Source organism: Gekko japonicus, unplaced genomic scaffold (genome assembly GCF_001447785.1).
Source record: "Gekko japonicus isolate JY-2015 unplaced genomic scaffold, Gekko_japonicus_V1.1 scaffold632, whole genome shotgun sequence".
Lineage (NCBI taxonomy): Eukaryota > Metazoa > Chordata > Lepidosauria > Squamata > Gekkonidae > Gekko > Gekko japonicus.
Window position 1 is genome coordinate 148,817 of NW_015172025.1, and position 12,108 is coordinate 160,924.

Sequence of the window (12,108 nt, forward strand, 5' to 3'; positions counted from 1 at the left end):
AAACTGAAGGAGCTGTTTGTGTTTACCCAGCACAGGACCCGACAAAGCCAAGCAGCAGAAGGAAAGGAGCCAAGCCAGGCAGGGGGGGCTGGTTTACAGTGCAAATTGTGCAAAGTAAAACAGGTGGAAAGGAAGCCGGAGTCTTTTTTAATTGGCTTCCAGGAGTTTTCACCTCCTTAACCTGTATTTCTTGCCTATGTTTTTAAGGCAGTACATACGAGACACCGTGGTGGGGACGATGGGTCTGAAGCCGACGGGTCGGCTATGTGACGTTTCCAAACGCAGAGGGCTTCGGTCCTGCAGGTAGATCTCTCTTACTGAAGGGCAGGTCCATAGCCAGGATTTTGTGGCTTGTGGGGCAAAAATGTTTACGGTGGAGCTGGTGGGGCTGTCATTATTTGCCATAATGAAGGGGGTGGTGTGCGCCCCTCTCCATCCCCTCCTGCAAGATTTAAAGGGCCCTCCAGCTGATCAGCAGGGAGCATGTGGCCCAGTGGTCAGCGGGAGGGCCCTTTAAATGTTGCAGGAGGGGGAGGGAGAGGAGCACGCGCCACCCTCCCCCAGCTTCTTCTCAAAAGGATCCCTTTAAATGCTTTTGGGAAGAAGCAAGGGGCCTTTAAAAGGGGGGGCCTTTAAGGAAGGGGGCTGGCCCTTTAAGGAAGGGGGCGGGGTCCCAATTGCCCCACGGTAGCTACAGGCCAGGTGGAGGGCTACATGGGGATTACTGTAAGCCATCCTTAGCACTGTATAGAAGAAGAAGAAGAGATTGGATTTATACCCCACCCTTCACTACTCAAAGGTGTCTCAGAGCGGCTCACAAAGTCCTTTCCCTTCCCCTCCCCACAACAGACAGACACCCTGTGAGGCAGGTGCGGCTGAGAGAGCTCTTGACAGAAACTGCTCTTTTTCAAGGACAGCTCTTATCAGAGCTACGGCTTGCCCAAGGTCATCCAGCCAGGTGCAAGCGGAGGAGTGGGGAACAGTGTTCCCTCTAAGCTGAGTTAGTGTGAGCTAGCTCACAGTTTTTCAGCCTCTGGCTCACACATTTTTGTCTTCGCTCAGGAAGGATGGCCCCAGAGCAGACTAATTTATGCAGCAGCCAAATGGCTCGCTCACCACTTTCATGCCAGTAGCTCACAAAAAAGAATTCTTGCTCACAAGACTCCACAGCTTAGAAGGAACATTGGTGGGGAATCAACCCCGGTTCTCCCAGATTAGAGTCTTAACCACTTAACCACGACACCAAACTGGTGTAGGGCCCAGTTCAGCCACCTGTTAAGGATCCTTAGTTCCTCTGGTTCCTAGGGTCTCCTGGATTGATTACGTAGCTTGGATGGAGTCTAGATAGTCTTGGGTTCCTCCACTGAAGTAAAGAGGGAACATTTGACAGAGATGAATGACGTACTTCATTCGGAAACCACAGCACAGTAAATCGTTGTTGTTTTTTAATTTTGTTTGTTGGTTGGTGGTTTAAAGAGGAAAACTAATGGACACCATTTTGGACTGGGAAGACTCTCTACCTGATCGGGATCTCAGTCTGGCTAGCGAGGCCTGCAGGTAAGATCTCCCATAGCTCCAGTTTCCAGGGGGGCGAGGCAGAATCGTGGAGGTCAGGTCAGGTCTGTCAATTGCAGTTTGCCATCAGGGCGCAGTGGATCCTCCATGCTCAGACGCAACATGCCTGTGAGGCTGCTGGGTCCAACAGTGGTGGTGGTGGTGGGAGGCTTTGCCCTTCATGCCCTGCTGGGAGGTCATAGGATCCTCAAGTCAGTGGACCTTCTTCCATCTGATTCAGTTCTTGTGTCATTTCCTTGTTCTGCTGCAGGTAAGTGGGGTGATTCTCCCTGCCACGGGACACGATGCAACAAGTGTCAGGTGTACCAGATCAGTTGGATGTATTCACAGTCGAGGAAGGGTTTTTTTTGTGCTGTGCTTCCTGTTCCCATCCTAACCCTTTGAAACCTGCTTTGCTTCCTCTCCCCTCCCTCCCTCCCTCCCCCACCCCCACTCCAGAAAAGCCGACTTGTCCGTCACCTTGGGAACATCCCTGCAGATCAAACCCAGCGGCGACCTCCCTCTGCTGACGAAGAAGAAAGGGGGCAAGCTGGTGATCGTCAACCTGCAGCCAACCAAGCACGTGAGTTTGGGGAGGAGCCGTGGCTCAGTGGGGAGCATCTTTTTGGCATGTAGAAGGTCCCAGGTTCAATCCTCAGCATCTCCAGTTGGGGGGGGGGGAATTAAATTGTAGGTGATGTGCCTCTCCTTCTCACTTGCCTTGAAAGCCATTTGCTGGGGTCACTATACCTCAGCACGTTACACACACATGGAGTAGGTAATGTGAAAGATCTTGACCTGTGACTCCAGAGAGCTGCCACCAGTCTGAATAGTTTGATTCAATATAAGGCAGCTTCATATGTTTAGGTTAGATCTTTGACGTGGTCTCTGTGCTTCACACCCATGGGATTCAGTGCACACATGCTGGATCGATAGGCATTGTAGCAAGCTCTTTAACGGATTTTCGCACCCAGACCTCGGGCATGCACAGGAACCCCACCGTGCATGCCCAGAGGGGTGGGCGCGGACATCCCGCCAGTTCCTTTCTTACCTCCGCGTTGGAAAGACTTTTTCTCCGTCGGTCTGATTGGTTCAACTATTTTTGGCTATTTGCCTCACGGCTCTTTGGATTTTTCCCTCACTTTTCTCCTTTTTTCGTATTACTTCGTTACCTACTAAATTTTTTTTTTTTTTTTAAACTTATTTTTCCTGAGGGGGAAGTTGCCGCTTACCTCAGCTTGGCCTTCGGGCTCTACCACCCCTTCTTTCTTCTCTACTTTTCTTGTTCTATGGAGAAGAAGTGGGGCTTTTTTAACCGGTGTAAAGGCTGCGGCAGTAAACTCGCACCGCCTGACCGTCACACCCTCTGTATTTTTTGTTTGGGTGAGTCTCACCGACCCGAGTCTTGCCGACAGTGTGCTAGGTTTTCGAACCAGACCCGAAAAAACTGAGCTGCGCGCTTCAAAGTGGCGCTACTTGAATTGGCGCTACATCCTTCCTCAGCGATGGACTCCGAGAGACCTTCGACCTCGACGGCTCCGGTATCAAGGCCTGCCTCCGACATCGCTCAACCGATGTCGAAGCCTCCGGCATCGAAGGCGCAATCCTCCACCTCCACGCCGCTGAAGAAGAGGCCCAAGGCAAGTAAAGATAAGTCTGCAAAAAAGGGCTCCTCTAAGCCCCTAAAGGCGGCAAAGAAGGTGAAGGTGGCGGTGTCTGCACTGGGTGATGCCCCTAAAGTGCCCCGCGCTCCATCGACATCAGAGACACACACTCCTCCACCGATACCGACCATTCAACTTTTGGACTCTCCTATACAACAACAAGAGCGTCCTTATTCCGACATCGAGAGTGTGGAGCTCCTAAGTCACCCCATGGGTGCAAAGCCTTCCCTCTCTCCTTCGTCGTCGACATCGATGGTATCAGAAGCTCCCGACATCGATACAGGTCGGAATCGACACATTTCTACTAGCACGCAGCGTCAACCTCCACGTCTGCATGTCGAACCTGTCGATATCGATGAGCGATTTTATACGGACCGTTCACAAAGGCAGCACATTCCTTTGTCTCCGAGACGTGTTCGATCCAGAAGTCGACCCCCCCCTTGAGCCTTTATCCCCACCACCACCACCTATGTCTTGGGATCAAAGCCAACTGAGATACCTCTACAGTGGTTATCCACCATCCATGCCCTGGCTGACTTCTGCGGGCTATTCCGACTGGGATTGCTACTTGACCCACTCTGCCCACAGATCAAGGTCACCCTACAAATCGAGACCTTCAGCGTCTCTGTCTCGACCTCCGGCTGAGGATCCTTCCCACCATCAATCGGAACCTTTTCGTCCTCTCGACCCCCAAGTCGTTCCACCAAAGATTTTAACTGGTTAAGCGGAAGTCACTCCAGTACAAATGCCAGAGCAGAGCTCGTCTGAATCCGGACAAGACAATTCTGATACAGAGGCTTCGGAGATCCAAACCTCCCCTGACCACAAGTCTCCTAACCAAGCTGTCACGGAGGACCTCCCTATATCACCATCCGACAATCTCATTTCATATGCAGACCTTGTCAAAAGAATGGCCCATTCTCTGGCCTCTCTGTCATACAGCAACAGCCACAGGTTACCGATCCTGTTTTTGATATTGTGCAACTGGATACTTCCACTACCATTGCACTCCCCATGTCCACGGTCCTTTTGCAAGCTACCAAAGCACCATGGGAAAAGTTTCATCAGCTCCAGTGTCAACAAGACGCCTGGGCCATATGTACAGAGTCCAGGAGGCAGGTGCTGAATTTTTATTTTCCCACCCTCAACCAAATTCGGTGGTCGTAACATCCTCCTCCAAGTCGAAACGAACGCACTCGGCACCCTCTGACAGGGAGAGTAGGAAATTAGACGCGTTTGGACTACTCCACGGGTGCATTGGGGGTCAAAACCACTAACTACCTGGCCTGCATAAGCAGATATCAATACACTCTGTGGGAAAGGTTCTCTGAACTCCTGACCCACCTCCCCGGAGACAAGCTTCAGAAGGCCAGGATTATTCAGAAGGAAGGCATGGTCCTTGCGAAGCAGCAGATCAACACTTCCAAACATGCCCTAGATGCTTCCTCCAGAACAATGGCCTCAGCAATAGCCCTTAGGAGGCACTCCTGGCTCCGCAATACTAATCTTCCACAAGATACTAGGTCCTATGTCGAAGACCTTTCTTTTGATGGCCTTGGTCTCTTCAATAGCATGGCCGATACCATGCTCCAGGATATGGATAAGAGCATAAAGACCTCTCGCGCTCTAGGAGTGTCATCCTCCACGAGACAACAATATCACCCTCGGACCTGGTCTAGGCCCTGGCAAAGATGCACCCCGAATCGTCAGTCTCCTGATAGACAATGGAGACCGCGTACGGCTTCGGGTGGTCAAAAACCCTCCTTTCAAAAGCCTAAGTTTGGAATTGTACAACAATCCTCCCGCACAAAACAAGCAAAGTACTCCAAGCAGGGCTTTTGACTTCCCTCCCACCGAGTCAGCTCAAACCCGTCTGTCACCCTTCCTTCACGCCTGGCGTCATATAACCTCGGACGAATGGGTGCTGTCCATCGTGACCCAAGGCTACCGTATCCAATTCCACCAGAACCCCATTACTCCCATCGTAGTCTCCACACACCCTTCCCCGCCTCTCCTAGATGAGGTGTCTGTCCTTCTGCAAAAGGGAGCCATCGAGCGGGTACCACCACAGCTCCACGGGACAGGATTTTATTCCCGATACTTCACAGTCCCAAAGCGGGATGGAGGCGTTCGACCCATATTAGATCTAAGGGAGCTGAACTGTTATGTCACCTACCACCGCTTCCGCATGGTGTCCTTACAGCAGATTATGCTACTTATCCGGAAAAACATCTGGATGGCCACCCTCGACCTCCAAGACGCGTACTTCCACCTCACCATCCACCCCTCCCACCGTCAATACCTACGCTTCGCAATTGGTCAACAGCATTACCAATATGCAGCCCTACCATTCAGTCTTTCAAGCGCCCCAAGAGTCTTCACAAAGACTGTGATTGTGGTGGCGGCCTTCCACCGTCTCAAAGGAATCTCCATCTACCCGTACATCGACGATTGGCTCTTGGTAGCATCCTCCAAGGACACTCTGGTCTCAAACATCAATGAGACAATGGTACTCTTGGAAAACCTGGGTCTGCAAGTCAATCTGCAAAAGTCTCAGCTTCAACCGGTCCAAAAAATACAGTACATCGGTGCTCTACTGGATTCCAAGACATGCATGGCTTACCTGCCACAAGACAGAACGGCAGACATCATCCACCTAGCCACCGTCGTCCGTACCCAACCTTCAGTTACGGCCTTCCAGATACAGAGGCTACTCGGCCTTATGGCCGCAACTACATCGGTCCTGGTCTTCGCAAAACTAAAAATGCACCACCTGCAACTGTGGTTTATCCGCAACTTCGATACCATGAAGAATGCACATACCACCGTCCTAACCCCCCCTCCCAGTATATGAGAGTCTTTACTTTGGTGGACTGTCCCTTCCAATCTTTTCCAGGGAGCACCTGGAATCTTCCGTCACCCCAAATCACCCTAACAACGGATGCTTCCCTGACGGGCTGGGGTGCCCACACAATGGGCCTTTGTGTTGGAGGCAAATGGGACGCGTAAAAGAGGAGCCGGCACATAAACCTCCTGGAGCTGCTGGCAATACAGTATGCTGTCACCAGCTTCCTACCTGTGATCAAAGGGAAATGTGTCATGGTCCTCACGGACAACACTACTGCACTCAGCTATGTCAACAGGCAAGGGGGCACTGTCTCCCTACGCCTCTGCAACCTTGCCATCCAGTTGTGGAGCCTTTGCATCGCCAACAATGTTTTCCTCGTAGGCACAGACATCCCTGGACACATGAACGTGCAGGCGGACCATCCGAGTCGAGCAGGACTCAGCCTTCACGAGTGGGAGATGAATCCAACCTATCTCCTCCCACTCTTACGCAGGTGGGGAGTTCCCCAAGTAGATGTTTTTCAGAGCCAACGAAAAATGTCCTTTGATCTGTGGTCGAGGCAGCAGGGATCCACAGTCTCTAGGAGACGGTCTCCTCTATCCGTGGTCCACAGGCCTTCTTTACCTGTTCCCTCCACTTTCCCCTGCTTCTGAAAGTGGTTCGCAAAATCATCAGAGACGGAGCGGACTGCATCTTAATAACCCCGCGGTGGCCGAGGCAACCATGGTTCTCGACCGTCCTCGAGTTGTCAGCAGGGGTCTACCATCAATTCCCTCCGGCACAGGACCTCCTCTTCCTGTCCAACTCTCCTCTTCTGTACCATGACGTGTCACGGATAAAGTTGACGGCCTGGAGAATAGCGTCAACAGCTTTTCCACCTGCGTAGCAAACATTTTATTAAACGCAAGAAAGCCTACCACGCGGAAGTCCTACCATTACAAATGGCAAAGGTTCTGTTCCTCCTTGGGTGACAATGCTTCTCGAGCCACCTCCGTGGGTCTTGAGAAAGTTTTCCAATTCCTCCTGTCCCTTGCTGACTCGGGACTCTCACTCCTCGTTAAGAGTTTATTTGGCCGCACTTTCGGCCTACCATGTTCAAGTTGATGGGTGCACACTGCTTTCACATCCGCTTTCAAAACGTTTTTTAAAAGGTTTATTGCATCTCTACCCTCCTGTCAAAACTCATTCCCTGGGACCTTCCTCTAGTTCTTTGTCAGCTCACGAGGAAATCCTTTGAGCCACTCGCAACTTCCGAAATGAAATTTCTGTCGTGGAAGACGGCCTTTCTGGTTTCTGTCACCTCTGCAAGGCGAGTTCGAGAAATACTGACTTTCAGACATGACACTCCTTACTTGTCTTTTCTGCCAGATGGCGTCCGCCTCGTCCCTGACATCTCGTTCCTGCCAAAGGTAGTGTCAGAATTCCACCTACAGGCAGAGGTCTTCCTCCCGGATTTCTTTCCGGCTCCGACATCCTCAGAGGACAGACTGTTACACACTTTGGATGTGAAGCGTGCACTCCTGTTCTACCTGAACAGAACCCGCCCAGCGAGACGTGACTCCCAACTGTTCGTCTCGTACACATCAGCAAGGCTGGGGACTCGCATCACGGCTCAGCGCCTCTCAAGGTGGATTGCGGGGCTCATCCGCCTCTACTATCTGATCGCCAAACAGCCATTGTCTGGCCCTATCAGGGCCCATTCAACCCGAGCTGTTGCAGCTTCCACTGCCGGACATTTGCAAAGCTGCTACGTTGGCCACGCCTAATGCCTTCATCAGGCACTACACCCTAGACGTCCGGAAGAACTCTAATACCAACATGGGATGTCACATTCTATCTTCGGCTACGCAGTAAGGACCTGCCAGCACCCTCCTCCAGGTAGGCCAATGCTCGCTAATCTCCCATGGGTGTGAAGCACAGAGACCACGTCGAAGATAAACAGGTTGCTTACCTGTACCTGGTGATCTTCGAGTGGTCATCTGTGCATTCACACCACCCGCCCTCCTTCCCCGCTGCGGTCAGCTTCTACATTTTCCATAGGGGTTGATTTGCGGCGGTTTGAAGGAACTGGCGGGATGTCTGCGCCCACCCCTCTGGGCATGCACAGTGGGGTTCCTGTGCATGCCCGAGGTCTGGGTGCGAAAATCCATTAAAGAGCTTGCTACAATGCCGATCGATCCAGCATGTGCGCATTGAATCTCATGGGTGTGAATGCACAGATCACTCGAAGATCACCAGTTATAGGTAAGCAACCTGTTTTTCCCTAGACCCGTAGACAGAAATGTTGTGGCGTAGGCAGAGGGTGGTTGGAATTGCTGAGCAGTTGGGTTAGAACAGATAAAAGGAAGTCCTTCTTCACCCAAAGAGTGATTAACAGATGGAATTCACTGCCACAGGAGGTGGCGGCAGCTACAAGCATGGGCGGCTTCAAGAGGGAATTAGATCAACATATGGAGCAGAGGTCCATCAGTGGCTGTTAGACACAAGGTATAGATAGGAACTCTCGGTGTGGGGCAAAGGATGCTCCGTATTCTTGGTGCTTGGGGGGGCAACAGTGGGAGGGCTTGCTGGAGTTATGGCCCCACTGCTGGACCTCCTGATGGCACCTGGTATTTTTGGCCACTGTGTGACAGAGTGTTGGGCTGGATGGGCCATTGGCATGATCCAACATGGGCTTCTCTTATGTACTTAAAGAATCCAGAGTCCGAATTTTATGTGTTTATTTATTTACGTTCTTGACAGTCTCCCTTTCTCACTGAGACTTAAGGTGGGTTGCATAGAATAGATCAACACCATCAACAGCGCAGGACATCCAAAAGACAATGCAAGAGGCATTTGACGAGTAGAGATCTGGAAAACCAACCAGAGGTGAAGCACAGCCAGTTTGGTGTAGTGGTAAGGAGCGCAGACTGTAATGTGGGAAAACCGGGTTTGATTCCCCACTCCTCCACTTGCAGCTGCTGGTGTGGCCTTGGGTCAGTCATAAGTTCTTTCAGAGCTGTTCTCTCAAAGGCAGTTCTCGAGAGAGCTCTCTCAGCCCCACCTACCTCACAGGGTGTCTGTTGTGGGGAGGGGGAGGGAAGGGGATTGTAACCCGCTTTGAGACTCCTTCAGATAGTGAAGGGCCATGGGGTAAACATCCAATCTCTTCTTTTTCTTGTTCTTCTTCTCATGACTTGTTAAACAAAAGCAAGTATGACATAGCAGGAGCCCACTTATAGGAACAGATGGTATAAAATATGCACCATAGTATTGTCCACAGTCACCAACCCTAATATAGCTAGCCAGTAGGTTTTAATGTTCTTAAATATGGATATTTTGATCATTTTTTAATTTAAAAATAAAAACCGCTTGTCGGTCATCGCAACAATTTTGTTCTCGTCGAACAGAATGCTGACGGACAGGGCCAGGCTGACTTCTTACTGAAGGCAGTGGTTCAGCTATAATCTGTATTACCAGCCCTTAGATCTGCCAGTAAAAAAAGGGCTAGTGGTGTACTTAATTTTTAAAATGACAGCTGGGGGGAAAATGTGGTGTGGTGTTCAGATCCTCTCCCTCTGCTATGGAAGCTCGCTGGGTGACCTTGGGCCAGTCTCTCTCTCTCTCTCTCTCTCTCTCTCTCTCTGCCTAACCTACCTCACAGGGCTGTTGTGAGGTAAAACTGGAGAATGATGTAAACCATATTGTGTCCCCAACTGGGTAGAAAGGCAGGGTATATAAGTGAAGTAATTAAAAATCACTGAGTTGGACCCTATTTCGTCAACCACCCCAGACTTGTTTATTTTTTAAAGATAGCCTTATATGGACGTAAGAACAGCCATGTTGGATCAGACCAAGGATGCCCACCTGGCCCAGGGTCCTGTTCAACACTGTGGTGAACCAGAAAGTCTACACACTGGGCACCATTGGGATTTATTAAGACAAGCAGGGGGCACGTGAGATTTGCAGAGGGTGAATCCCATTCTCTCTCCCCCCCATTGCCTAGCCTGTCTGGCTCTGGGCTCCCCACCCACCTTTGAGCCTGGTGGCTGCAGTGGTGGTGCCCAGGAGCAGCTCCCAGCATCCTCCACCACAGTGGCTGAGCCTGGCATGGCTTCTGGTATCCTCCAGTTTGGTGTAGTGGTTAAGTGCGCGAATTCTAATCTGGGAGAACCAGATTTGATTCCCCACTCCTCCACTCGCAGCTGCTGGGTGACCTCGGGCAAGCCATAGATCTGATAAGAGCTGTCCTTGAAAAAGAGCAGTTTCTGTCAGAGCTCTCTCAGCCCCACCTACCTCACAGGGTGTCTGTTGTGGGGAGGGGAAGGGAAAGGAGTTTGTAAGCTGCTCTGAGACTCCCTTGGGTAGTGAAGGGCGGGGTATAAATCCAATCTCTTCTTCTTCTCCACTACAATGGCTGAGCCCAAAGTGGCTCCTTGCAGCGGCCACCAGCAGCTCTGCTGGTAAATGCATTGTCTGTTCTGACAGTTGGGGGGGGGGTTTAACCCCCCTCCCCAATATATTTTTGTTAGGAATTCAGGTTTTTGTGCAAACCTAGGGGGTCCCCCAAGTTTGAAGAAAAAATCTCTTTTGCATCATTGTGGTGGCCCCAGTCCATGGATTTTGGTATCCGCAGATGGGGGCCAGACGTCACTATTAAATATGTAGATACTTTTTTCCACTTTTCGGTGCAGATCTCCAGGACTGTTAACATGTATCAGTTAGAAGCCAAAAATTCAGTAATGAAAAATGGCAGCAGCCAACCCAGAGTTACATTTTTTCCTAATTCCCATCTGTTGATCTCAGGACAAGCACGCTGACCTGCGGATTCATGGTTATGTGGACGAGGTCATGACGAAGCTGATGAAGCACCTGGAACTGGAGATTCCTGAGTGGACGGGGCCACGTGTGGTAGAGGAGAGCGCTGAGATCCCAGAGTCCAAACCGCGGGCAAAACCAAGCACAGACTTTAAGTTCCTGAGTAAAGAGGAGCCCCTTTCATACTGCAACGGCACAGAGGAGAGCCCCAAGCCTGCACGCCAGGAGCACAGTGCTTCTCTGAAGCATGAATCCTGCCCACTGGACAGCAACCCGAACGCAGCCAAACGCACTAAAACGGAACCACCGCCCACTTGATCAAGTATTTGTGTGTCTGTTTTCAGTATTGTCTGTATACATCTTAGAAACTTTTGGGCATTCAACTTTATATGACTTTTTAAAAAAACATTTTCCTTTCCCATCTCTTTTTTCATTTGGGAGTTCCCACCCCATGAGTTTGCAAGCATGTCCCTTTGTGCCTCTCTCTGAAGGGCAGAGAAGTCCTGGCTCAGCCACACGACACTTACTCATCATTATCTTTGCAGACCGAACGTCAAAGATAACCAAAATGGCTCACTCAGCAGCGACTGCTCAGCCATTTCCCTATTCTGTTCTGGGTTGGGGTTTTTTAAGCAAAACATAGAAACTTGCAAATTAAAGACCGGAGATCTCAAATCTGAGTTCATCTGATTTTAAATGGGCATTCACCAGTCCACCCTTTCCTGACCCTGGGGAACTCACCAGCTGGACCTTTTCTTCTAAAATAATATTAAAGGTGGGGATTAACTAGAGTGGCCAGCAAGACAGTCTAGGGCAAGTTAAAGAGTTTACAAACTTCTTGGTTTCACTTTTATCTAAGTCATTGTCAACTTGAAAGTCCTAGGCCCCGGTCACATGGAGAATTTGCCGCGCGAAAGGCATGAATGTTGGGCGGATTTTTGGGGCGCGATCACACCGCAACATCTGGGAAGTGTAGCGCACCCGTGGCCAACCTGTGGCATCCCGCTGAAGATGCGGAGTTAAAAAGTACCAAGGAAAGTGCACTACTATCTGGAAAACGCGCGGCACAGGCGGGCGTCTGATTGCGGGAGCGCTAGTATCCCATGGCATCCGGCGCCCGTCCACATCCCGTCACAAACCAGATGTTTTTCGTAAGCACATGCGCTCAAACACGAAACTGAAAGCAGTGCTGCTCCGCAAAACTGCACATGCACACAAACACTAAACGCTTGTGTGATCGCGCCG

The 12,108-nt window shown here is 50.8% G+C and overlaps 1 protein-coding gene across 1 annotated transcript in view; it reads left to right on the top strand.

Annotated features, from left to right (window-relative positions):
- The window catches only part of SIRT6 (sirtuin 6), a 64,971-nt gene extending 53,369 nt beyond the window's left edge, over positions 1–11,602 (top strand). Inside the window, exons 7-10 of the mRNA XM_015420527.1 lie at positions 208–303; positions 1,477–1,557; positions 2,014–2,137; positions 10,852–11,602. Coding sequence (XP_015276013.1) covers positions 208–303; positions 1,477–1,557; positions 2,014–2,137; positions 10,852–11,181 — 631 coding nt within the window. The 3' untranslated portion in view covers positions 11,182–11,602. The remainder of the gene's footprint in view (positions 1–207; positions 304–1,476; positions 1,558–2,013; positions 2,138–10,851) is intronic.
- The last annotated feature ends 506 nt before the right edge of the window (positions 11,603–12,108 follow it).